General features: G+C 42.7%; 2 protein-coding genes across 3 annotated transcripts; one reads left to right on the forward strand and one right to left on the reverse strand.

The window, feature by feature from the left end:
* Positions 1–11,150: 11,150 nt before the first annotated feature.
* tprkb (Tp53rk binding protein) lies at positions 11,151–18,433 on the reverse strand. 2 transcript variants are annotated; one of them, XM_055652951.1, is made up of 5 exons: positions 18,296–18,433; positions 16,032–16,223; positions 15,820–15,942; positions 12,852–13,028; positions 11,151–11,454 (listed from the first exon to the last, which is right to left on the reverse strand). In XM_055652951.1, the coding sequence occupies exons 2-5, from the start codon at positions 16,170–16,172 to the stop codon at positions 11,368–11,370; spliced, it is 528 nt and encodes a 175-aa protein (XP_055508926.1). In that variant the 5' UTR covers positions 16,173–16,223; positions 18,296–18,433; the 3' UTR covers positions 11,151–11,367. The 2 variants fall into 2 exon arrangements, with proteins under 2 accessions (XP_055508926.1, XP_055508927.1); XM_055652952.1 differs by having other exon boundaries at positions 16,032–16,193; positions 18,296–18,423.
* Positions 18,434–18,479: 46 nt separating this feature from the next.
* alg10 (ALG10 alpha-1,2-mannosyltransferase) lies at positions 18,480–27,504 on the forward strand. Its single transcript, XM_055652950.1, has 3 exons — positions 18,480–18,780; positions 24,426–24,623; positions 25,517–27,504. Exons 1-3 carry the CDS (start codon positions 18,625–18,627, stop codon positions 26,570–26,572), a joined length of 1,410 nt encoding a protein of 469 aa, XP_055508925.1. The 5' UTR covers positions 18,480–18,624; the 3' UTR covers positions 26,573–27,504.
* Positions 27,505–28,000: the final 496 nt, after the last annotated feature.

The raw sequence follows: 28,000 nt of genomic DNA on the forward strand, positions 1-28,000 counted from the left end.
GGAATTCGGAGCTTACCCGCCAGAACCACGGTTATGTGCCATGACCCACCTACTGTCCTACATAGACACAACCAAAATAATTCGAGGGAGTGAATAAGCCTTATGGGTCAGTCACAAAAAACCTTATGGTCGGGTGACGAGCCAAACCATTTCGAGATGGCTCAAGCAGGTGCTAAAAGCTGCTGGTATAAACACTAACATGTACAAATCTCACTCCACCAGGGCAACATCCACGTCGACGGCCAAAAGAATGGACGTGCCTATAGACCACATCCTGGCTACAGCAGGGTGGTCGGGGGAAAGAACGTTCCGAACTTTCTATAATAAGCCGTCGGCAAAACCTGCTTTATTTGCAGAGAAAATTTTACAGTCTACAAATATTTAATTTAAGCCCAGGGGAGCAATTTAATTTCTTTGTTGTTATTGTTAATAAATACCGTTGTTGTTTTTACAAACAGATTAATTGGTTGATTACGATAACACACTTCCTCCCTCAAGGACTTCGGCAGTGAATGAAGTAAGAACTGTTACACGGTTTGAAATCACAGAGCTTTAAAATCTTCACGTAGTCACTTACGTGACTCCGAAATAAAATAGTAAGATTAAACGAGAACTTACCAGTTTGAAGTTTGATCTGTATTTTATGAGGAGTTATGATGAGGGATTATGTGCCCTCCGCTCCCACCCTCAATAATATGGGTCAAACTGATAACTGAGGTCTCCTTTTATTTACTATGTTTATTTCAATAACTGTGTCTATCTGTGATTCCACACCGCTGCTTTGAAGTATGTCGCGCATGCATGCTGAGCGGGCTCTTCACATAGTCCCTCATCGTAACTCCTCATAAAATACAGATCAAACTTCAAACTGGTAAGTTCTCGTTTAATCTTACTATTATTCTGGCTGGAGGTCTGTGACTAATGATGTCCTGCAGGGACCAGTACAGAGACCTGTTATTAGTGATAGATATCAATGATTTGGACAAAAATATAGATGGGTTGGTTAGTAAGTTTGCAGATGACACAAAAATTGGTGGAGTTGCAGATAGTGAAGAAGGCTGTCAAAGGACACAGCAGGATATACAGATGCTCCTCGACTTACGATGCTTCGACTTATGATATTTCAACTTTACGATGGTGCAAAAGCGATACACCTTCAGTAGAAACCGTACTTCAAATTTTGAATTTTTATCATTTCCCGGGCTAGCGATATGCAATACGATACTCTCTCGTGATGCTGGGCAATGGCAGTGAGCCGCAGCTCACAATCAGCCACGCGATCACAAGTGTAAACAACCCCAGTGCCTACTCCCACTATTCTCGAGCCTTATCAGAAGAGAGAGAAGGTTTAGTAGGTTAGGTATAATAAATGCATTTTCTATTAACGATATTTTCGATTTACGATGGGTTTTTCTGAACATAACCCAGAGAAATGGCAGATGGTAGTAATCCAGGCAAGTATGAGGTATTGCACTTCAGGAGGTCAAATATAAGGGAAAATATACAGTTTATGGCAGCGCCCTTAACTGCATTGATGTACAGCGGGATCTTGGGGACCATGTCCACAGCTCTCTTAAAGTAGCAACATACTGTAGGTAGATAGAGCGGGAAAGAAGGTGTTTTGTATGCTTGCCTTCTTCCGTAGGGGCATTGTGTGCACCTGTACACTGGTGCAATCATAAAAAAAGCATATTAGCGCCTCTACTTCATGAGAAGATTACGGAGAGTTGGTATATCAAGGAGGACTCTCTCTAACTTCTACAGGTGCACAGTAGAGAGCATGCTGACCAGTTGCATCGTGGCTTGGCATGCCAACCTGAGCGTCCAGGAGCAGAAAAGGGTTGCAAAAAGTTGTAATCACCACCCAGTCCATCATCGGCTGTGTCCTCCCTACCATTGAGGGGATCTATCGCAGTCGCTACCTGCAAAAGGCTGCCAGCATCATCAAGGACCCACACCACCCTGGCCACACACACATCTCTCCGCTGCCATCAGATAAAAGGTACAAGAGCCTGAAATCTGCAACAGGTTCAGGAACAGCTTCTTTCCCACAGCCATCAAACTATTAAACACAACTTCAAACAAACTCTGAACAATAACAGCCTATTGCACTTTATCTGTTTATTGATGTGTGTGTGTGTATATATATGTATATATTTTATGGTATGTGGACACACTGATCTGTATTTATGACTACAATATCCTGTTGTGCTGCAGCAATGCAAGAATTTCATTGTCCTATCTGGGACACATGACAATAAACTCTCTTGACGACTTGACTTGACTCTGTAGAAGTTCGAAAGAGTCCTCTTTGACATACCGACTCTCCGTAATCTTTTCAGGAAGTAGAGGCGCTGTGGTGCTTTCATTATAATTGCATCAGTGTGTAGGGACCAAGAAAGATCTTCAGAAATATTCATGCCCAGGAATTTGAAGTTCTTGATCCTTTCCACCATCATCCAGTTGATATAAATGGGATTGTGGGTCCCTATCCTACCCCTTCCAAAGTCCACAATCAGTTCCTTCGTTTTGCTCGTGTTGAGAGCCAGGTTATTGTGCTGGCACCATTTGGTCAATCGGTCGATCTCACTTCTATACTCTGACTTGTCACCATCAGTGATTCGTCCCACAGCAGTGGTGTCGTCGGCGAACTGATGATGGTGTTCGCACTATGCCCAGCTACACAGTCATGAGTATAGAGTGAGTACAGCAGAGGACTGAGCACGCAGCCTTGAGGTACTCCCGTGCTGATTGTTATCAAGGATGACACATTTCCACCAATACGGACAGACTGTGGTCTGTGGATGAGGAAGTTGGGGATCCAATTGCAGAGGGATGCGCAGAGACCCAGATCTGAGAGCTTGGTAACCAGCTTGGAGGGGATGATGGTGTTAAACGCCGAGCTGTAGTCAATGAATAACAGCCTGACATATGAGTTTTTGTTGTCCAAGTGGTCCAGAGCTTAGTGGAGAGCCAATGAGATCACATCCACCATTGATCTGTTGTGGTGGTAAGCGAACTGCAGTGGGTCGAGGTTCTTGTCGAGGTAGGAGTTGATATGCGCCATAATCAACCTCTCAAAGCACTTCATCACCACAGACGTTAGTGCCACTGGTCAATAGTCATTGAGGCACATCACCTTGCTCTTCTTGGGCACCGGTATTATTGATGCCCTTTTAAAGCAGGTGGGAACCTCAGACCTCAGAAGTGAGAGGTTGAAAATGTCCGTAAAAATTCCAGCCAGTTGGTCCGCACAGGTTTTTAGAACACGACCGGGTATGCCATCAGGTCCAGGCGCTTTCCGAGGGTTCACCCCCCTGAAGTATCTTCTGACATCGGCCTCTGTGACTGTGACTGAAATACCATCACGGCACATCAGGAAGGCACATCAGTGTTCTCCCTATCAAAGTGTGTGTAAAACGCATTGAGTTCGCCAGGGAGTGATGCTTCGCTGACAATTGAGCTGCCTCATGATTTTGCCTTGTAGGAGGTGATGGCGTTCAAGCCCCGCCACAGCTGCCGAACATCTGTCTCATCCTCCAGTTTGGAGCTGAAGTCCCTTTTGGCCTTTTGGATCAAAGGTCGTATCTGGACGTTGACCTCTGCATTTTGAGACCTGAATGCTAATGCTCGGGAACTGGACTTCAGAAGAGTGCGGATCTCATGGTTCATCCAAGGCTTCTGGTTAGGAATCACTCAGAAGGTTTTTGTTGGGGTGCAGTCCTCCACACATTTCTTTATGAAGTCTGTAACGACTGTGGTGTATTCATTCAGGTCTGTTGCCGAGTCCCTGAACATTGCCCAGTCTACAGACTCCAAACAGTCCTGGAGTTGTTCCTCTGCACCGCCCCCCCCTCCTCCCCCACCAGTCCTCACCTCTGGGGTGCCCTCTTCAATTGCTGCACGTATGCAGGAAGAAGCAGCACCACTGAATGGTCGGATTTTCCGAAGTGAGGGCGAGGGATAGAGCGATAGGCGTCTTTGATGGTCGTGTAGCAGTGGTCGAGGGTGTTTGATCCTCTGGTGCTGCAGGAGAAATGTTGGTGGAAGTTAGGGAACAATTTCTTCAGGTTGGCTTTGTTGAAGTCCCCGGCTATGGTGGTAAACTCCTCGGGTTAGGCTGCCCGGTGCTTGTTGACCACGGCGTGCAGCTCCTCCAGTGCCAGACGGACATCAGCCTGGGGTGGGATGTAGACTGCGGTCAGGATGATGGAGGTGAATTCCTTCGGTAGGTAGAAGGGACGGCACTTCACAGCCTGGTGTTTAAGGTGTGGAGAGCAGGAGTTGGGTAGGACTGCCACCACGCAGAGTTGACCATGAGGCAGATGCCTCTCCTCTCCCTTTCCAAGATGCCAGTGTATGGTCCATGCGATGGATGGAGAAACCTTCAGGTTGGACTGCTAAGTCTGGGGAGCTGGGGGTGAGCCATGTCTCCGTGAAACAGAACACAGAGCATTCCCTCAGCTCCGTTTGGTAAAGCAGCCCTGCCCTTAAGTCCTCCACTTTGTTTTCAAGAGACTGTACATTGGCCAGAAGGATGGTAGGGAGAGGGGGTCGAAGTCCCATGCGCTTCAGTCTGACCTGAAGTCCTGCCCGTCGGCCACGTTTCCAGACACAATGGAGGCCTCTCCGTTGTTTCCAGGTACTGTGCTTATTGTACCTGCTATTTCTGCAAACCTGCACTGGAACGGGGATTCCCTCATAGTCAGCAGCTCCAGCTCCGTTGCTCCTGGAAGATCCTTCCCGTCAGCTATGGAGGTCTTTCCAATGTTTCCAGGTACAGTACCTGTGATCCTCAGTCGGGTCGGGTGTTCTCCAGCGATCGGACGATCTGTGGCGACATTTTGTTATGTTATGTTCCGTCATATTACGTTCCGTCTCTAAAAATTCAGGAAATTGAATCTTTATGATAATACAAAACGCAGGAGAGCAGCAGTATTTACAAGTCAGATGAGTGGATGCAGCAATAGAGATAAATGGTTTTAATCCAATAGCCATCACAGAGATGTGCTCATACGATGAACACAGATGAGAACTCAATTATTTGAGGATACGATAAATATGCATTTGGATAGAAGAGGCAGATTAGGGATAGTCAGCATGGTCTCCTAGATAGTACATGGGAGATTGTGTCTTACGAATTTGATTGATATGTAACCAAAAAGGCCAACGAGGGAAGACCGTAGACCAATGTTTCCACTCTGAAGGAAATTACCCAAAATTCGGGAAATTCTAGTTGTCTTCGGGTAATTTTTGGGATATGGATTAATTTCGGGAAATTTCAGGAAATTTCTGCATCCGGCCCATGAAGGCGTGTAATGGTAATACACACAGCACTGCCGGTTTGGTGCTCAAAGGTTTCAACAGGGCGCTGTCAATTTAACACGTGGGAATTTAAACAAAGAGCTGTCGGCTGCAGCGCTATGAGTTCTAAATATAGCGCTACCGACTGCAGCGCTATGGGCTTTAAATATACCACTATGGCCACAGCGCTCTGGGTCACAGACTGTTCAGGAAAATTCTCATATAACAATGAGTCTTTAGAATTCTCTTTCTCAGTGGAAGTTGAGCCTTTGATTATTTTTCAGGCAGTGGTAGAACTCTGCATAAACCTAGTGGTGAAAAGTTACCAGTGGGCGGTGGGATTGCAGTTACATTGGGATTGGCATGAGAGAGGGAGAGGGAGGGAGGGACAAAGAGAGGGAGGGAGGGAGGGAGGGAGGAGAAAGGGAGAGGTAGGGAGGGAGAGGGAGGGAGAGCAGAGACTGAGACACATGAGAGCAGATTGAAAAAACAGACAACGAGAACTTTTGGAGGCAACGAAAGCTGCCTTGCATAACATTGTACAAGTGAGTAACAGAAGCAGGCATATACGGTGTAGTTATACAGATCTGTTTTGCTTTGTTTGTCTTTCTATTGTTAACGTGTGCCCGCGAGAAAAAAAACAACAAATAGCACGCAGGAAGCATTTTTGAAAATTTCAGGAAATACCATCAAATTCCAGGAAATTTGGGATTCTATTTAAGGAATTTTTTTTTGAGGTGTGGAAGCACTGCCGTAGATATTGTCTCCAAGGACTTCAGCAAGGTTTTGCATGGTAGGCTGTTCTGGAAGGTTAAATCGCAGAGGATCCAGGGATTCAGAATTGGCTTCATGGAAGGGAGCAGAGGTGGTAAAAGATTGTTTTTTTGGACTGGAGGCCGTTGACGAGTGGTGTGCCTCAGGGATCGGTGCTTGGCCCCTTGCTGTTTTCTTGATGAGATCGCATGTTAGGAGTTATGGGGAGATGGCAGGAAAATGGGATTAGGAGATCAGCCATGATTGAATGGCGGAGTGGACTTGATGGGCCAAATGACCCAATTCTACTATAACTTGTAAAATTGTGAACTTGTATTTCTGGTTTATAGCACATTTTTGGATGAGAATGTGCAAGGTCATGATTATTAAGTTTGCAGATGACGCTGAAGTAGGTAGTATCGTAGTTGGTGAAGATGGTTTCCAAAAGTACAGCAGGATCTTAATCAGCTGGGCAAGTGGAATTTAATGTAGATAAGTGCAAGGTTGCATTGTGAGAAATCAAACCAAAGCAGGACCTTCACAACAAACCATGCTGTGGTGCATCCTGATAAAATGCATTCCACAGCGCATCTGCGGAAGTTGATGAGGGTTACTGGGGACATGCCAAACTTCCTAAGCCTTCGTATTACTGGTGTGCTTTCTTGGCCAGAGATGCTGCTTGACCCGCTGTGTTTCTCCATCATTTTGTGTCTCCCGACAGCATTCACTTTGCCCAATATAGTAGGGGTGATGTGTGTTGATTATGAGATAATTTGCTGTATTGTGGATGGGGTCTGATCTGCGTCCATCCCCACCCCATCTCTCACATCTTTAGTCAATCCCATTACACTCAAGGCTTGACCATGATGGATCAAGCCTGCTGAGAACTGTTGGTTCCCAATGAGCTAAACACATTGAATAAATTCAAGGTTTGTTGGTCATTGATAGTAAGGACAAGATTATGGTCTCCAGATCATTACCAAATCACAAATTTGTTGATAGAATTCACTTCAAAATATAAATAAAATGTGCCTCTGAATCATAGAGCCATAGTGATACAGTGTGGAAACAGGCCCTTCGGCCCAACTTGCCCACACAGACCAACATGTCCCAGCTACACTACACTAGTCCCACCTGCCAGCAATTGGTCCATATCCCTCCAAACCTGTCCTATTTCTGTTTCTTAAATGTTGGGATAGGTCCTGCCTCAAACACCTCCTCTGGCAGCTTGTTCCATGCATCCACCACCCTTTATTAAATATTTTCCCCTTCACCGTAAACCTATGTCCGCTGGTCTTTGATTCACCTACTCTGGCCAAGAGAATCTGCATCTGGCTGATCTATTCCTCTGCTGTATAAAATATTAACATTGGCTCCACAATACTGCCCAGACTGAAGATGTTGATGTGAGTATTCTGTATTTGATAAGCATGCAACAGTGACATCTACTGTGAAAACTGAGCATTGAAGATTCAATCAGATGGAAATAAGGAAATGCACTTTAAAGGTCAAACAAATGTGCCTGGAAAGCCTAAAGTTGCTAAAGGCAATCATTTTATGAAATAATTTAATATCCAGTTGATATATAGAGAAATTAGTAATGTCTTAATGAAAAGTGTAATCAGACACATGCTCACCATATTGATGAAAACAGGATAAGAGGGGTCCAGAGCCTTGCCTGAAAGTGCAATGAGCCCAGCTGCACAGGGTTAAACAAATTATATTTACAAAATTGGGCTGCACTAAATGAAATTCTGTGTCAGGCTGGATCGAGTCATGGAGTCAGCACAGAAACAGATCCCTCAGCCCAACTTATCCATGTTGCCTAATGAAGCTGGTCCCACTTGCCTGACCCTAGTTCACATCCCTCCAATCATTTCCCTGTACTTTTCCACATGTATTTTACATGTAATTGTTCCCTCCCCTATCATTTCGTCTGGCAGCACGTTCCATATATGTCATAAGGTCATAAGTGATAGGAGCAGAATTAGGCCATTTGACCCATCAGGTCTACTCAGCCATTCAATCATGGCTGATCAATCTCTCCCTTGTAACCCCATTCTCCTGCCTTCTCCCATAACCTCTGACACCCATACTAATCAAGAATCTGTGCCAGATTCTATGTGAAAGGTTTATCCCTCATGTATTTTTTGTATCTTTTTCCCATTTGACCATAATACCATGCCCTCTAGTTTCTGCCTCCCCTACCCTGGAGAAAACTGTGGCATTCAACTTATCTATGTCCCTCATGATTGTATATGTCTCCACAATATCATCCTCGCCTTTCTACATTCCTATCCCAATCCAACCTCTACTTATAACTCAAACTCTCCAGTTCCAGTAAGATTCTCATAGTTTTTCTGCAATCTTTCCAGTTTAATTACATTCTTCCTATAGCAGGGCAATCAGATCTATATACAATGCTTCAAATGTGACCTTACCAATATCTTGTATAGCTGTAACATGACATCCCAACTCCTATTTTCAATATCCTGACTATTGAAGATAAGCATGCCAAATGCCATCTTTACCACGTTCATGGAATAATGTACCTACACTACCAGGTTTCTCTCTTCCACAGTACAACACTCCCCAGGGCCCTGTATTAACTGTGTAAGTCATGCCTTGATTTATCCTACAAAAATGCAACACCTCACAGTTACTGTATCTGAATTAAACCCCATCTGCAACTCCTTGGCCCGTTGGCCCAGTTAATCAAGATCCCATTGTAATTGTAGATACCCATCGTCATTGTCCACAATACCACCAATGTTGGTGGCGTACACAGACATACTAATCATGTCAACTACATTTTTATCCAAGGTATACATACTCCCCTCAGCCCCATGCAGTTGGAGAAACCATTACTGATGCCCACAATTGAAATCCTCTTCAATTTTTCACTAATCTCTAGCTTCATGTAAAGAATACCTGAGACCTAATATCAAGTGTACTTTGAGTCTACCTGTTCTACTGCAATGATGCTTCGCACACACGTTATCCTGGGAAATTATTTCAGTAGGCTTGTTGATATTTCTGAGTTGCTTCGAGAACACAGGGTAACGTCCAGCTCATTGCAGAAGTCTGGAACTCCAGTCGACACTGCATTTTCACCTCCTGTATCATCCGCACTCACTCCCTGTTAATTCCATCCTTCACAACAGTGGTCAGGTGCAGAAAATGACATCAGGAGACGGATTCAGGAATGGAGGGAAGATATAGAACCAGGAGTGAAGTGGGGTTTTATCTGAGCCCTGTGGCCACGAGGATTATAAATAGTCAGAGACAGGCAGGGGGCAATTTGCAGACAAATGTATAGGGTTGGCGGCGCGACTGACGTTGCAGCGGCCTCTGCAGTCTGTCTGTCTTTTTTTTATTTTATTGTCCTGTTGAGTGTATAGTTTGTGGTGGGTTTTTGACTGTGTATGTGTGGGGGGGCGGGGGAAACTTTTAGATCTCTTCCCTGTACGGGGACCCGACCTTTCCCTGTCGGATCTCCGTTGCCGTTGGGGCCTAGCACCGTGGAGCGGACTCCAACTGGAACGACAGCTCAAGTCACGGAGCCTGCGGAGCTGCTGACCTACCATCGTAGAGCTGGCCAGCTTCGGAGCGTGGAGAGCTGTGGTGGTGCGCTGCTGCGACCCGACTACGGTGGATGGTAACACCGGGAGCTCGCGGGTCCCCGGTGGGAGACCGCTTTGCAGGGCACCGGCAACGGCGACTTTTCCCGCTCGAATTGCGGGGTTGAAAGTGACCTGGAACGGGGCTTTACATCGCCCGGTGCGGCTTTAAGTCGCCGTGGGACTTGCTAGCGCCCGCCGGGGGCTTTGACTTTGGAAGAGCAGGGGAGAGACAAGACTTTGCCTTCCATCACAGTGAGGAAGAGATTCACTGTGATGGATGTTTGTGTAAATTGTGTTGGTGTGTGTCTTGTTGCTTTTCTTGTATGACTGCAGAAACCAAATTTCGTTTGAACTTCATGTGAGGTTCAAATGACAAATAAACGTTATTGTATTGTATTGTATTGTATAGGTTTCAATGATAGTATGATAAGCAGAGTTTGGAACTATATCTGATAGGTTTGATTTAAAAATTAGTGTGCAAAAAAAATAACCGCAAGCAAATCTGAAATGTAGACAATAGCACCACCTTCTGCAGAAACAATGTAATGCAACAGTCCCATCCACCAGAATCTGCTGGGGTGACTGGCTGATTGTTGAGTCAACCACTTTACAACCACCCACTCACCAGAGTGGCTGTTCCCTTGCATACAAATGGAAGGTGGAATCTCTTGGTCTTTTGGTTGGTAGGTTAATCATTCCGTTATGTATGGAGGGAAAAGGCAGGCAATGTTTCTGGTCTGGAGAAGGGCCCTGACCAGAAATATCCATTCCCAGAGGCTGCTTGACCCGCTGAATTCCCACAGCGTTTTTTGTTTTGCTCAAGATCCTAGCATCTTGCAATTCCTTGTGCCTCAAGGTCAAGGGAACGACTGGTAATAGTGAGCTGAGATCAACTAAGCATTGCTAAAATTTAAATGGCTAAATGTGTAAAGGCAGCCAAATAGTAGCTTTGAATGCCCAAAAAGGTAAAGTGATAAAGAATAGAATTGGTACACAAATATGATGGAATAAACATATCATATACAAAAGCTTCATTTTTGTAGAAGGCCTACAGTACAAGCAATGATTAAATTGTACTTTAAAAATAATGGCAGTAAATGTAAAAGAATCGGCTGACTGCAGGCAGCTAGCAAAATGTTTTCATTGATTTTTGGGGAATTGGTAACGAATCAGATCATTCATAATCATCCCCGCGGTATAGTTAGATAGCGAGATCCAGAATTTGATGTGTGATAGAAATTCAAGTAAGAATGGTGAGAGGGACAAAGGTAATTGTGTTATAATGTTTAAGAAGGACTGCAGATGCTGGAAAAATTACAAGTAGACGAAAAATGCTGGAGAAACTCAGCCGGTGAGGCAGCATCTATGGATATAATGTCATTATTTTCCTTATGGTTGGTGGGGATAGGTTTTGGAATAACTTTGAAGTGGCTGTACTGAGTTCAATAGTGCTTTTTATAATTGCACAGCTTCGGTAATCTTAGGTCTTTATTGCAATATTACTCATGTAGTTACTGGATTTACGTATTAATTTTCAACTATAAATTTATTTTCACATATGAATTTAAACTCAAACGTGATGCAGTATTAATCTACAATAAAAAATATTAATATTATACAACACAACTTTTCTCTACTTCAGGAGGATATTTGTGAAGAATCCTCTAAAGCAACCTGGCTTTCCCTGTCAAAGAATATCTTTCGCACTCATCCGACAAATGATTGCATCCAATAAATCGCCAACGTTTTCTTCAGCAGGAGTTACTTTGTAAACCTGTGGGAGGGAAATGGTTACAATTTGAGCACAGGCAAAGTTCTTAACATTTTCCAGTTATTTTTCTGTGTCTTAGACAATTCCAAGTTGAGAGAAAAACATTGCTTCAAAGCTACATATGATCTGAAGTGATTTACCCATCCCCATCAAACAAACTGGCCTCTGCAGTTTTCACAGCAATACAGCTGAGATTATACATTTTCTGTCTATGAAGGATTGTGAGTGCAGGTTAATACAGCAAAGCAGGCAAACTAAGACTAAGAGCATCCTCATATGTTGTCACAGCCTGGCATCAATAATTAAACTTTCAATATATTTTGATACTGCACGCATATCATAATAACATTTGCATAACCCATGGCTTGCACCTTCTGCAATGAGTTCCCTGTTGTAGCCATGTAAAATCCAATCTGATTGCTGTGGCTGTTCTGAAAGCCAGAGTGGTTGTGATGGGGCCCGCGGTAGCAGAAATGAAGTTCTCAGCTTATAGACTACACGATATCAGATAACATTTTCCACTGTTTCTGCATTTCAATCAAATTTTTTTTTTAAATTAAATGTATTTAAAAGCACACACTAGGTAAATTAGTATGTTAGAAACTTGTACACATTTCCTTTTGCTGGCATTTCTGCTGGATAGCCAAACTTTAATCTGAAAAAAGTCAGGAGAAAAGCAAAATTATGCTGATGCTGGAAATCCAAAATAAAAACAGAAATTCCTGGCATGTGCCACTAACTAATTGTGGAATTAGAGCAGTTACAATTTGTATTCTTACGTCTTCCGAATGCTCTAATATCACACAGCAAGATTCATATGCATTAGTGGTAACGCATACCTCGCTGGTATTTGTGGGGGAAAAAAGCTTAAGATCCACCTCAAACTGCTATAAAACCTTGTCCTTAATATGTTTTAAAACACTTAGGAAGGATAGAGGAAGAGAGAGCAATAAATATCTGGATAGGGTGGAGTAAAGCAGGGATTAAATGACACAAGCGATGAGAGTGCAGAGAGAATGAGTGGTAACAGGACAAGAAGTATTTATCTAGGAGAGGTGTAAAGGAGACCAGCAGCTTAGTTATCATCAAATGTTATGTCCAAAATCTGCAAAGTTTGGAAAGATCAATTCATGTCATCAATTTGTTTTGGTCAGCTAGTTTTATTCTTGAGACATTGATTTCCATTCATTTTCAATATGTGCAGCAGGAAATAAATTCAACTGAAATATGTAAATTATTCCTTTTTAATAAGACTGTCCAGGTGATTTGCAACTCAATGGAATGTAAATCATGCTATCCTTGCAGCATTTCTTTTTTAAGTTAATAACTTCTACAAACACTATCACAATAGCCCAATATTTTAGTCAAACTTCCTGCAATTCTTATTTTTTTTAACAAACCTTTTTAATTTTGGCCACATCTGCTTTTGTTGAGATATCTTGAACAGAGATCTGTTGTCCTTTTACTTGACTGATGATATCTTCCAACTTTGATTTTTTCTCTCCATCATCCACTAGAACAATGAGGACAGAGGAGTCGCCATCTGAAATACCAAATTTTCTGAAGGCATCTGAAATCTTAAGAAAAATAAGAGTGTAACAAATTGGCATTTCTTTACAGTTTAAGATTTATGCTTTAAAACAAAGCAAATGTAAAAGGAACAACAAAATAGAAGATTTGATGGTCGAATGAACAAATCAACTTCATTCTTAATACAATTATCGAACAACTTAATGTTATGCTGGAGATAATTTTGTCTGTGTGGCTCCAGCCTCAGTTGTTGACAGGGTGGAAACATTTAGAGATGTAAAAACAAAGAACTGCAGAAACTGGTTAATACACAAAAGGACACAAAGTTCTGGAGCAACTCGGCTTTCTTCTCTCCTCCCCCCCTCCACAATCTGTGTGAAGAAGGGAATCAACCAGAAACATCACCTACAGTGCATTCAGAAAGTATTCAGACCCCTTCACTTTTTCCACATTTTGTTAAGTTACAGCCTTATTCTAAAATGGATTAAATTCATTTGCTTTATCATCAATCTACACACAATACCTCATAATATAAAAGCAAAAACAGGTGTTTAGAAATATTTACAAAGTAATTAAAAATAAACAACTGAAATATCACATTTAGATAAGTATTCAGACCCTTTGCTGTGACACTCAGAATTGAGCTTCAGTGCATCCTGTTTCCATTGTTTAACCTTGAGATGTTTCTACAAGTGGATTGGAGTCCACAAGTGGTAAATTAAATTGATTGTACATGATTTGGAAAGGCACGCACCTGTCTATATAAGGTCCCGCAGTTGACTGTGCATGTTAGAATAAAAACCAAGCGATGAAGACGAAGGAATTGTCTGGAAACGTCCGAGACAGGATTGTGTCGAGACACAGATCTGGGGAAGGGTATAAAACAATTTTGGCAGAATTGCAGGTCCCGAAGAGCACAGTGGCCTCCTTCATTCTTAAATGGAAGAACATTGAAACCACCACGCCTCTTCTTAGAGCTGGCCACCCGGCCAAACTGATCAATCGAGAGAAAAGGGCCGTGGTCAGGGAGGTGACCAAGAACCCGATGGTCACTCTGACAAAGCTCCAGAGTTCCTCTGTGGAGGTGGGAGAAAATTCCAGAAGGACAACTATATCTGCAACACTCCACCAATCAGGCCTTTATGGTAGAGTGGCCAGATGGAAGCCACTCCTCAGTAAAAGGCACATGACAGCTCGCTTGGAGTTTGCCAAAAGGCTCCTAAACAAGATTCTCTGGTCAGATGAAACTAAGATATAACACTTTGGCCTGAATGCCAAGTGTCACGTCTGGAGGAAACCAGGCACCGCTCATCACCTGGCCAAAACTGTACCTACGGTGAAGCATGGTGGTGGCAGCATCATGCTGTGGGGATGTTTTTCAGCGGCAGGGACTGGGAGACTAGTTACGATCGATGGAAAGATGAACGGAGCAAAGTACAGAGAGATCCTTGATAAAAGCCTGCTCCTGAGCATTCAGGACCTCAGACTGGGGGAGAGGTTCTCCTTCCAACAGAACAATGCCCCTAAGTACACAGCCAATACAACTCAGGAGTGGCTTCATGACAAGTCTGTGAATGTCCTCGAGTGGCCCAGCCAGAACCCGGACTTGAACCCGATAGAACATCTCTGGTGGGACCTGAAAATAGCTGTGCATCGACGCTCCCCATCCAACCTGACAGAGCTTGAGAAGATCTGCAGAGAAGAATGGGAGAAATTACACAAATAATGATGTGCCACGCTTGTAGCATTATACCCAAGAAGACTTGAGGCTGTAATCGCTGCCAAAGGTGCCTCAACAAAGTACTGAGTGAAGGGTCTGAATACTTATGTAAATGTAATATTTCAGTTATTTATTTTTAACTACTTTAGTTAAATCTCTGGAACTCTCTGCCACAGAGGGTAGTTGAGGCCAGTTCATTGGCTATATTTAAGAGGGAGTTAGATGTGGCCCTTGTGGCTAAGGGGATCAGGGGGTATGGAGAGAAGGCAGGTGCGGGATACTGAGTTGGATGATCAGCCATGATCATATTGAATGGCGGTGCAGGCTCGAAGGGCCGAATGGCCTACTCCTGCACTTAATTTCTATGTTTCTATGTTTACAAAAATTTCTAAACACCTGTTTTTTTTGCTTTTTCATTATGGGGCATTGTGTGTACATGGATGATAAACAAAAATGAATTTAATCAATTTTAAAATAAGGCTGTGACATAACAAAATGTGGAAAAAGGGGTCCAAATACTTACTGAATGCACTGTATCTACTGTATGTTCTCCAGAGATGACGCCTGACCTGCTGAGTTACCCCAGCACTTTGTGTCGTTTTGAACATTTAAAGATGGTAGGTTTGATTAACAGAACCACAAGCAAGAACATGGAGAAGGAAAGTAGTCAGAAATTCCCAACATTTTATCCTTTATTCTGGAGCAAAGAAATAAATATTATTAAATTCAAACTACACTGACATACAGTTACTGGCAAGTGAAATTTTCATCCCGAAGATAAATGGTGATGTTTATTGTTGTAAAGGGCGTGCCCCACTTTCACGACCTAATTCACGACCTTTTTTACTCGTGGCCATTTTTCATCATGTAGAAAAAACGCCCCGACCTACTTGATGCCACGAGTGCCTACGACTAGCATCACAACCTACCAACGACCTCGTGACGACCATGCTGCGAGTACGCGTCAAGGGCAAACTCGGCAGAGGTCGTGAATTTGGTCGTGAAAGTGGGACAGGCCCTTAAGTCATGGAAACACAATATTCAGGTGCATGTAAGCATTAATCTGCAAAGCAGCATAAATATATTTGACAGTTAAGAACACCAAAGTCAAATCTTACATTATTCGTTGGAGAGAGATTAAATATTATCTCAGAATAAAGACTCCGAGTCTTCATTTTGGCCAATTTGTATAAATGAACCGCTTTGTTAGCTGCCACGAGCATCTGAAATGGGTCAACTATCTGTAAAATAAAGATTATGATTATGTGCACGTTTGACCCAAGATCATATCACCACAAAATCACAGTGAAAACTAGTCAATGATTCTCACCATTGATGCATTTATTAAGGCCCCATCTATGGCTCCTTCCACAGCTTTTTTTCGAAGCTCGGCAGCATTTTTAACATCTTTAAACAGCAGAAGTGTCACAGTGCATCCCGGAAATAGTTCCAGCTCCTGTGCCAACATCATCTTCTTCCAAAGCAGCAGAGACTGATGATGATCCACAAAACAAAATCATGCCTAAATCAACAAAATTAGTTCAAATGGTCGGTACAGAAAATCTCAATATTGTTACTGGTCAAGGTTCTTTAATTGTAGAATAAATTAATTATTTCCCATGAAATTGCTTGGTTTATGTTGGGACCTTACAGTACCAAGAAGTAATGGAAAGTATTCAATTTTTACCTAAGAGTGAAAGTAACATAGCTAGATGGGTTTTTTTGGTAGAAAGACCTTTGGGGCTAAACTGTGATGGAGTATAAGTATTCTGCACACATGCTACAGCTGGGGGAAAGGACAAAGATATTTAAATACTTCTGTGAATGCAAAGAAAATATCCCTTTCATTAATTAATTCCACAAAAATTATACACCTTTTTTGTAGATATCTATTTTTCCTGTAGATTAGATCCAATCCTAGCCTAAGTACGGTGTGTAATTCCGGTCATAACGTTGCAGGAAAGATACGATTGGACAACAAGTCAAGGGGATATTTGCAATGATGTCTCCAGGACTGGAAATTTGTAGCTGCGAGAAAAGACTGGATACGCTAAAGGTTTTTTCTTTGTACCAGTTCAGGCTGAAGGGAGACAATGGAGATTTATACAATTGGCCAAGACAGACTGAATAGGATGGACCCAATTTTGGCAGAGGAACCAAAAACTAGGAGTGAAGGAGAAATGTAAATTTAAAGTAAGTGGTAGAAGGAAGATGAGAAAATTGTTTTCCCAAGCACAAGATGTCACAGGTCTGGAACTCACTTCCTGAAAAGATGCTGGAACCAGAAACATATTTAGCATTTAAAATAAAGTATTGGGTTGTGAAATGGAAAACTGTAAGATAAGCCTTTTTCATCCTGACCAGAAAATGATGTTGTAACTATTCAACATTTATTTCATGAAGGGAATGACTGACATCTATGTTTTCCAGATTTATTTTAATTTCATTACCCTAACGTCAATCCTGTCCAAACAAAAGGAACTGATAATAACGCTGTAAACAACAGATTTTCTACAGGGGAAAAGGAATAGGTGACGTTTCGAGTCGAGACCCTTCTTTGGACTGATGGTGTTATTCACCGGGACAATTATCACAGAACAAAGCAAAGAACTACTGATGGGAAGCAAATTCCAGGTATAAAACAGGTACATGGACCGTAAAGTTTAAAGGGAATGTGTAAGGAGGAATTGCAGATGCTGGTTAAACCAAACACAGACACAAAAAGCTGGAGTAACTGAGCAGGTCAGCCAGCATCTCCAGATAAAAGGAATAGGTAACGTTTCAAGTATATGAAGGTGCTTTTCCTCCAATTTGCATTTGGCCTCACTCTGACAGTGGAGGAGGCTGAGGACAGAAAGGTCAGTGTGGGAATGGGAGGGTGAGTTAGTGTTTAGCAACTGGGAGATCATGTCGGCTGAGACTCGATCCCCGAGCTTGGTCAGCGCTTGGACTTGCCGATATATAGTCTACACCCAGAACAACGGATACAGTAGATGAGGTTTGAGGAGGTGCAAGTGAACCTCTGCCTCACCTGAAAGGACTGTCGGGGTCCCTGGAAAGAGTCGAGGGGGGCGTAGTAAACTTTACTGAAAAGGGACAGGTGTTGCATCTCCTGTGGTTGCAAGGGAAAGTACCTGGGAGGGGGTGGTTTGGGTGGAAAGGGAAGGGTGAACAAGGAAGTAGCGGAGGATATGGGTCAAACACGGGCAGGTGGTTGTGTAGCTGGGGCATCTTGGTCGTCGTGAACGACTGGGGCCGAATGGCCTGTGCAGCCCGACCGTCCCCCCACTACAGACGCTGCCCGGCGCGTTGTGCATCTTCCTGCATCTGCGTCTTCAACCAGTGTAGTCGCGATCGCGATAGAAAATCTAACTTTCAAGAGAGAGTTAGATTTAGCTCTTAGGGCTAACGGAATCAAAGGATATGGGGAAAACCAGGAACTAGGATGATCAGCCATGATCATATTGAATGGCGGTGCTGGGGAGCGCAAACGGCGCCGCTGCCCGCAGCGGCCTCCCTCCCTCCCTCAGACACCGTTCCCCTCCCTCACACACCATTCCCCTCCGCCACCCGAGAACTTTCACCACATCTCACCAAAGATCCTAGTATCTTTGCATCTGACTCCACCGGTCACCGCCGGCTCCCAGTCCAGGGGGAAACCAGCCGTCCCGACAGCACCGCCCTGCGCCGATGGTTCCGCCCCCCCAGACCCATGGGGGACGAGTTTTAAAAACGAACCCGCTGCCCAAAGATCCTATAGCAGACAGAGCCAGGACAGAGCTGTAGGATCTTTGCTGCTGCCCAGGCGCGGTACCGCGGCGGTTAGTCCGTCCGTCCGTCTCCCGCCCAACTCCCCTGGCCGTCCGCCTAACCCGGGCCCTCCGCCAGCACCGGGCCCTCCCCCGCCGCCTGCCGCAGCAACCATGGAGCGGTTCGTGTTCTCGGCCGTGGTGAGCAGCAACTTCCTGGCGGCCTCGGTGCTCTTCGCCGTCATCAGCCGGGCCCAGCGCGGCCCCTACATGGACGAGGAGTTCCACGTCCCGCAGGCTCAGCGCTTCTGTAGCGGCAGCTTCTCCGAGGTAGGGACGGGAGGAGGCGCCGAGCTAAACCCGGGCAGAGCTCAGACCCCGGCCAATGACTTACGAGGTCATTGTCGTGATTAACAGTGCTAGAAGTAACTTTTCAATGAACCTAAATTGGTGATATGGTGGACAGTGAGCGAGGACGGATATCGTAAGTTCGCACCAGGGGCTTGTGATCGGAGTAGAATTAGGCCATTCATAGAGTGATACAGTGTGGAAACAGGCCCTTCGGCCCAACTCCCCACACCAGCCAACATGTCCCAGCTACACTCGTCCCACTTGCCAGCGCTTGGTCCATATCCCTCAAAACATGTCCTATCCATGTATCTGTCTAACTGTTTCTTAAATGATGGGATAGTCCCAGCCTCAACTACCTCCTCTGTCAGCTTGTTCCATACAACCACTGGGCTCTGTGTGGAAAAAGTTGCCCCTCGGATTCTTATTAAATCTTTTCCCCTTCACCATGAGCCTATGTCCTCTGACCCTCGATTTCCCCAACTCTGGCCAAAAGACTCTGTGCATCTACCTGATCTATTCCTCTCATGATTTTGTATACCTCTATAAGATCTCCAGGGCTCTCGCTTAACTTTTTTTCCCTGTTGCCAGCCGGGCAACCTTGGCAGCTTTTTAGGTTGCCAAATGACAGTTTAGGTGGCTTGCATGACGCGTGTGATAATGTGCTCGGACAAAGTGCATAGTTGCCAGTCGGAATTATGCTCAATGAAGCATTCACATATTATTTCTGCTTCAAATAAAGTCACAAACTAAACATATTCACCAATCAAGACATGATATATACCACAATGACATGCAGCAAAATTATAATACAGTATCTCAACCCTTTTTACGCATTGCAATTAATGCAATATCTATTATTTCTTTCCACTTCCAAACAAAAATGTGGTTAGATTATTCAGCGTATGATCAACTTGTGTCAATAAATCCTGGACCATGATGTTTGACCATGACCATGAAACCCACATACTTGCAGGGAGAATGTGCAAATTCAACACAGACAATGCCCGATCAATACAGAGGTAGCAAGTCCACTAGCTGTGCCACACTATTTTATTTTCCAACACACAAAAAATTATACGTTGATAACTTTGGTTACTAAAAAAAAAGAAATATTCATTTTCAGTCTTAAATCTCTAAGTGGCACTATGTCCCCCTTTACAGCTACTGTATGTTTTAATTCAGTTCAAGACTATGGGGCAGTACATTGGCCATGAAGTTGCTGCCAAAAATTGCCAGAGACCCGGATCCTGAATATGGGTGCTGTCTGTATGGAGTTTTGTTTCCTCGTTTATAACATTGTTTACAGAGTACTATGTTTACATATTTTGTTGTGCTGCTGCAAGTAAGGATTTAATTGTTCTAACTGGGACGTGAGAGAATAAAACACTCTTGACTTGCATCGCTAATGTGTGGGATAGAACTAGTGTACGGGTGATCGGTGGTCAGCGTGGACTCAGTGGGCCGAAATCCAGGGTAGGGGATTCGGAAGCAAGAGGATATATCATGTATCTCAGACTTTCTAACTGAGTGCAGTTGGATTTTGGTAGTTACGATGTGGGCATCATGGGAACGTGGCTGAAAGAGGATCGGAGCTGAATATCCAAGGTTACACATCCTATCAAAGACTGGCAGGTGGGCAGAGGGATGGGTGGCTCTGCTGCTAGAACCCTTGCGTGTAGAGATAAGAAATTGCATGGGATAAAAATACCCTGATGGGAATTATATACAGGCCCATGAACAGTAGCCAGGATGTAGGGAACAAATTACATCAGGAGATACAATTGGCATGTAAGAAAGGCAAAGTGGTCTTGGGGGATTTCAATATGCAGGTAGACTGGGAAAATCAGATTGGTACTTGATCCCACAAGACGGAATTGGTACAGTGCCTAAGAGATGGCTACTTAGAGCAACTTGTAGTCGAGCCTACTAGAGAAAAGGCAATTCTGGATTTGGTGTTGTGTAACGAATCGGATTTGATTTGAAAACTTAAGGTAAAGAAACTGCTAGGAGGTAGTGATAATAATATAAAATTCAACCTGCAGTTTGAGAGGGACAAGATGAAATCACATGTTTGGTATTATTATTGAGTAAAGGAAACTGCACAGGCATGAGGGAGGAGCTGGCTAAAGTTGTTTGGAAAGGAACCCTAGCAGGAATGACGGTGGAACAGCAATGGCAGGCGTTTCTGGGTCATTTGGAGGACTCGGGATCTTTTCATGTCAAAGAGGAAGAAAGATATTGAGGGGTGACTGAGATTAGCGTGGCTGACAAGGTAGTCAAATGAGCATAAAACTAAAAGAGATGTATATAATATTGCACAGCTTAGTGGGAAGCTAGTGGATTGGGAAGCTTTTAAAAACCAACAGACGGTAACGAAAAAGGCAATAAGGGGAGAAAAAATTAAATATGAACGTAAACTAGCCAATAACATAAAAGAAGATAGCAAGTTTATTCAGATATATAAAAAGTAAAAGATAGGCACAAGTGGACATTGACCCACTGGAAAATGACGCTGGAGAAGTAGTAATGGGGAATAATGAAAGGGCAGATGAATTGTATATGTTTTTTGCGTCAATCTTCACAGCGGAAGACACCAGCAATGTACTTGAAATTCAAGAGAATCAGGGGGAAGAAGTTAGTGGAGTTGCTGTTACTATGGAGAATGTGCTTGGGAAGCTGAAAAGACTGAAGGTGGATAAGTCATCTGGACCAGACAGACTACACCCCAGGGTTCTGAAAGAAGTAGCTTTAGAGATTGTGGAGGCATTAGTAGTGATCCTGACCCAATCACTAGAGTCAGGAGTAGCCCCAGAGGACAGGAACATTGCAAATGTTACTCCACTGTTCAAGAAGGGAACGAAGCAAAAGAGGGGAACCTGGTTAGCCTTATTTCAGTGGTTGGTAAGAGTCCATTAGGAAGGGGAGGTCTTGCTTGACAAATTTGCTGGAATTCTTTGAAGAAGTAAATAGCAGGACAAAGGAGATTACTTAGATTTTCAGAAGGCCTTTGATAAGGTGCCACACATTTGGCTGCTTATGAAGATGAGAGCCCACGGTATCAAAGGGCAGATGCTAGCATGGATAGCAGGCTGGTTGGATGGCAGAAGACAAAGAGTGGCAATGAAGGGGGCTTTTTCTGGTTGGCTGCCAGTGACAAGTTGAGGGATTGAAGGCATTGTGGCAAAGTTTGCAGATAATACAAAAATAGATGGAGGGGCAGGTAGTGTAGAGAAAGCAGGGACTCTGCAGAAGGACTTGGTACAGGTTGGGAAAGTGGGCAGAGAAGTGGCAGATGGTATATAGTGTAGGAAAGTGTGGAGTTATGCATTTTGGTAGTAGGAATAAAGGCTTAGACTATTTTCTAAATGGGAAGAGAATCCAGAAATCGGAGGTGCAAAGGGACTTGGGAGTGCTGGTGCAGGATTCCCAAAAAGTTGATCTACAAGTCGAATTGGTAGTAAAGCAAGCAAACTCAATGCTAACATTTATTTCAAGGGGGCTTGATACAAAAACAGGGATGTAATGTTGAAGTTTTATAAGGTGCTGATGAGGCTGCATTTGGAATATAGTGAGCAATTATGGACACCATATCTGAGGAAGGATGTGCTGGCTCTGGAGCGGGTCCAGAGGAGGTTTACAAGAATGATCCCTGGATTGAGTAGGTTAACCTATGATGAGCATTTGTCGGCATTGGGCCTGTTCGTGCTGGAGTTTAGATAAATGAGGGAGGAGCTCATTGAAACATTAAGAATAGTGAAAGGCTTGGATAGAGTGGATGTGGAGAGGATGTTTTGATTAGTGGGAGAGTAGAACTAGAGGTCATAGCCTAAGATGAGGAGAAATGTATTTAGTCACAGCGTGGTAAATTTGTAGAATTCATTGCCACAGAAGGCTGTAGAGGCCAAATCAGTGGATATTTTTAAGGCAAAGACAGATAGATTCTTGATTAGTACAGGTGTCAGAGATTATGGGGAGAAGGCAGGAGAATGCGGTTGGGAGGAAGAGATCGATCAACCATGATTGAATGGCGAAATAGACTTGATGGGCCGATGGCCTAATTCTACTTCTGTTCCTATGATGAGGTTTCTGAGTACTTAGAAACACATGATAAAATAATCAGCATGATTTTATGAAGGGGAGATCTTGCCTGACAAATCTGTTGGAATACTTGTGGAAGTAGCAAGATAGACAAATGAGAGTCAGTTGATGTTGTTTACCTAGATTTTCTGAAGTCCTTTGATAAGGTGCTGCACGTGAGACAGCTAAAGAAGATGAGAGCACACGGTATTAGAGGGAAGATACCAGCATGGATAGAAGATTGGCTGAATGGCAGAGGGGAAAAGGGGGCTTTTTCTGGTTGGCTGCCAGTAATTAATGGTGTTCCGCAGAGGTTGGTGTTTGGGCCGCTGCTCTTCAGGGTGTATGTCAATGATTTGGATTAGGGGATTGGTAGCTTTGTGGACATGATGGCTATGCAGATTATATGAGGATAGGTGAAGGGGCAGGTAGTGTATAGGAGACAGGTTGGGAGAGTGGGCAAAGAAGTGACAGATGGAATTCAACATAGCAAAGTGTGTGGTTAATCACGTTGGTAGAAGAATAAAGGTGTAGACTATTTTCCAAATGGGGAGAGGATTCAGAAATCGGAGGTGGAAAGGATCTTGGGAATGCTGGTACAGCATTACCAAACGATTAATTTGCAAGTGCAATAGGTCGTAAGGAAGGCAAATGGACTGTTAGCATTTATTTTGAGAGGACTAGAATATAAAAAAATAGGGATGCTGAGGCTTTATAAGACACTGGTCAGACCACATTTGGAATATTGTGAGCAGTTTAGGGCTCCATATCTGAAGAATGGATACGCTGGCATTGGAGAGGGTCTGTCCAGAGGAGGTTTACGAGAATGATCCCAGGGATAATTGGGTTAACATACGATGAGCATTTGACGACACTCGGCATGTACTCGCTGGAGTTTAGAAGGATGAGGGGGTACCTAATTGAAACTTACCGATTAGTGAAAGCCCTGGATAGAATGGATGTGGAGAGGATGTTTCCACTTGTGAGAGAATCTTGGACCAGAGGGTACAGTCTCAGAGGAAAAGAACGTGTCTTTTACAAAAGAGATGAGGAGACATTTATTTTCAGTGGATGGCAAATCTTTAGAATTAATTCTACAGATGGCTGTGGAGGCTGTCAATTGGTATTTTAAAAGTGGAGAGTGACACTCTTGATTAGTAAGGGTGTCTAAGTTTATGGGGAGAAGGCAGGAGAATGGTATTGAGAAGGAACGATGGATTTACCATGATTGAATGGTGCCTGTTCTTCTGAGTCACTCCAGCACCTTGTGTCTTTTTTGTAAATCAACATCTGAGTTCTTTGTGTCTACATGCAATATTTCTCTCAAATGCTGCAAGTACATTGAGTGCAATGTGTGATTTGGTTCAAATTACAACTTCCTTTACTGTTTGAAACGGGTGGGCTTAAACCAAATACAGATTGATGTAAATTACTTTTTTTATTCATTGTCTTTATATAAACATGATTGGGTGTTATAAATATAAAATTATTACCAATTTCAGTATACTCATTGTTATTAAATGTCTGTCTGCCTCAATTTTACGCAGTGGGATCCAATGATCACTACGTTACCCGGTCTTTACCTGGTGTCTACTGGAATAATCAAGCCTGTATCGTGGCTGCTGGGCTGGACCGAAGCCGTGGTGTGCTCCACAGCAATGCTGCGATTCATTAATCTGCTCTTCAATACAGGGAACCTGTACTTACTCTATGTGCTTTTGTGCAGGATACACCAGAAGGACAAGGTACACAATTTGTTCTGTTTAATTCCAAAATAGTAAACATAGAAACATAGAAATTAGGTGCAGGAGTAGGCCATTCGGCCCTTCGAGCCTGCACCGCCATTCAATATGATCATGGCTGATCATCCAACTCAGTATCCCGTACCTGCCTTCTCTCCATACCCCCTGATCCCCTTAGCCACAAGGGCCACATCTAACTCCCTCTTAAATATAGCCAATGAACTGGCCTCAACTACCCTCTGTGGCAGAGAGTTCCAGAGATTCACCACTCTCTGTGTGAAAAAAGTTCTTCTCATCTCGGTTTTAAAGGATTTCCCCCTTATCCTTAAGCTGTGACCCCTTGTCCTGGACTTCTCTAACATCGGGAACAATCTTCCTGCATCTAGCCTGTCCAACCCCTTAAGAATTTTGTAAGTTTCTATAAGAGCATGTTCTTATATAAAAGCATGTTCAAAGTACAAAACCCTTTTCTTAAAGCTGAATGGTAGTTGTTGACTTAAGTATTTTCATTCATTAGTGCTTCAAACATATTTATATGGTTGACTGTCAAAATTGATTGTATAAAATAATTTATGATTGCAGGATATCTTCTTTCCTGTCTAATAGTGTTATTATGAGACGTGCAGGTAAATCTTGGCATAACCCTGTTCATAGGCCTCATTGACTTGCCGCATATGTAGTCAATCGCGTGTGCACACATGATTCTCTGTGTCCTCTCTCCATTCCTCCCCTCCATTCTGAGTGCTTTCCAGCCATATAATGTGAAATTAATTATCAGTTCAGTGAATAAAATATTTTATACAGTCTTATAAAAATAAGTGTGGATGCTGTCATTTTTAATGGAAATACCTTGTCAGTGAGTATTGCATTGTAATTACCTCTTTTTGTTGTCACAGGCTACCACTGCATTCCAGAGAATCGTGTCTGCATTAACACTTGCATCGTTTCCACTTCTTTATTTTTTCTCATTCTTGTACTACACCGATGCAGGCTCAACTTTCTTCATCTTATTTACTTACTTAATGTGCCTGTATGAAAGCCACAAAATTGCTGCCTGCCTTGGATTCTGTGCTTTTATGTTCCGTCAGACTAATATCATATGGATCATATTCTGTGCAGGGCATGTTGTTGCACAGAAATTGACTGAAGCATGGAAAACTGACTTGGTTAAGAAAAAGGATGAAAGGACAGCTTGTATTCCAGATCTAACTGAAGAAACCAAGAAACTTGGTCGATTTCTTTTGGATTATGTTCTTTCACTGAAGAATCTGAAGGTATTGATCCTTTTGACCTGGCCGTACATTATCTTGGTTGTTGGCTTTCTGCTATTTTTATGTCTGAATGGAGGGATAGTTGTTGGTGACAGGACCAACCATGAGATCTCTCTGAATTTTCCACAGTTATATTACTTCTTTTCGTTCACGCTTGCTTTCTCTGCTTCTCATCTGATTTCTTCTCAAAAGATCAATTCTTTCTTGCATTCAGTAAAGAAGCATGCATTACTTTACATCGGTTTTGGAATTGTCTCCCTGTTGTTAATTTGGAAATTCACTTATGTCCATAAGTTCCTGGTGGCAGACAACAGACACTACACATTTTATATTTGGAAAAATATCTTTCAGAGGCATGAAATGATCAAGTATGTGTTGGTCCCAGCGTACATCTTTGCTGCCTGGACATTTGTGGAAGCTTTGAAGTACAAATCAATATTCTGGATCTTAGCATATTTTTTCTGTTTGGCTGCTGCGACAATTCCACAACAATTACTAGAATTTCGTTATTTCATTGTGCCCTATTTGATCTACAGGCTCAACATCCCAATGCCCTCAAGCGTCAAAATTATTGCAGAGCTAGCTCTGTATTGTTTAGTAAATGTGCTAACCCTATATTGTTTTTTTAATAAAACCTTTCTGTGGCCAGATAGGAAGGATATCCAAAGATTTATGTGGTAATATTTTGCATCTTATTTGTAGAGAGAGGCGTGACCCTTACACATGCTTTATACCTTTGCAACCTCTTTAATACATTTAAATTTTTTTTTTTTTATTTAATGATTTCTTTATTCTGTGCATCGTGAAGATAAGTTTGTTAAATTTACTGGTGAGCGATATTTAGCATGTTGCATATATGCCAAGAATGCAGGGGAATGGGCTATTTCAAAATTCCTAATGCCAAGACATCCATCCCCAAACCTTGTTCATCTAATTCTTGGTGAAATGCATTCTCTCTGTTGGCGTAAGAGACCAATTCCTCTTTTTATCTCTGTATCTGTGTTTGCAACAGTCACCCCAAGCTCCTTATTTTCAGCCAAAGCTTTTGAAAATTCTTTATCTATTCCAACATCAAGTTCATTTAGAAGCTGTTCTGTTGTCTGTTGTCTGTAGATGAACTTTTAGATTTTCTGGAGCCAATTGGTACGAGCATGTTGCATGTAATGTTTAGTTTTGTGGTTACTTTAATGTTTGACTTGGTTACATGTACATTTGCTGTGATACAATTGTTACTATTTTTTGTCGGGTAATTCATTTACTCAATTCACACTTCATGTGAATTGGTTTTAGTCATCTGTACACTAATGATTTTTTTTAAATTTAATTTGAAAAGTAAGCTAAGTTACTGACATTTTTGTATTGTGGAGATTTTTTAATGCTACAATATTTTTTTACTTAAAAGGGGGTTTGAAATAGCATTTAAAATCTTTATTAATGTAAAAATATTACTCAAATTCAAATATGCTTTTTTTAAAGGTCAATTTGATTTGATTTCACGTTTCAGGTGTGTCAGAGATAGTAATGCAGGATTCTTTCAGTTCTTAGTGGATATTTGCTTAATTACATTTCTGCAGGACAATAAACATGATGAAAGTATTTGCATTTTTATAGTACCTCTGCATCCTAGTGTTTTTTTCCTTGATAAGAAATCATGTACAAAATCATGAGGGAATAGATAGGCTGAATGCAGTGTCTTTTTACCCAGGGTAGGGGAATTAAGAACCAGTGGACATAGGTTTAAGGTGAGAGGGGTGATATTAAATAGGAACCTGAGGGTGGTGGGTATATGGAAAGAGCTGCAAGAGGGGGTAGTTGAGCCAGTTACTATAACAACATTTAAAAGGCACGTGGATAGGTTTGGAAAGATAGGGCCAAATGCAGGCAACAAGGATTAGCTTAGATGGCCAGCATTGATGAGTTAAAGTGAATGGCCTGTTTCCATGCTGTAAGCCTCTGACTCTTTGACAGAGATTTGATTATCTTTTATGCAGGCATGCAAGCACTTTGCCTAAATATAATATGTTAAACAATAAAGTAAATGTCTCTTGCTGGACAGATTAGCAAAATAAATCGGTGATCTAATGTTTCTGAAATATTTTGTTAATTTCT

This window comes from Leucoraja erinacea, chromosome 22, assembly GCF_028641065.1.
Source record: "Leucoraja erinacea ecotype New England chromosome 22, Leri_hhj_1, whole genome shotgun sequence".
In the NCBI taxonomy this organism is placed as follows: Eukaryota; Metazoa; Chordata; class Chondrichthyes; order Rajiformes; family Rajidae; genus Leucoraja; species Leucoraja erinaceus.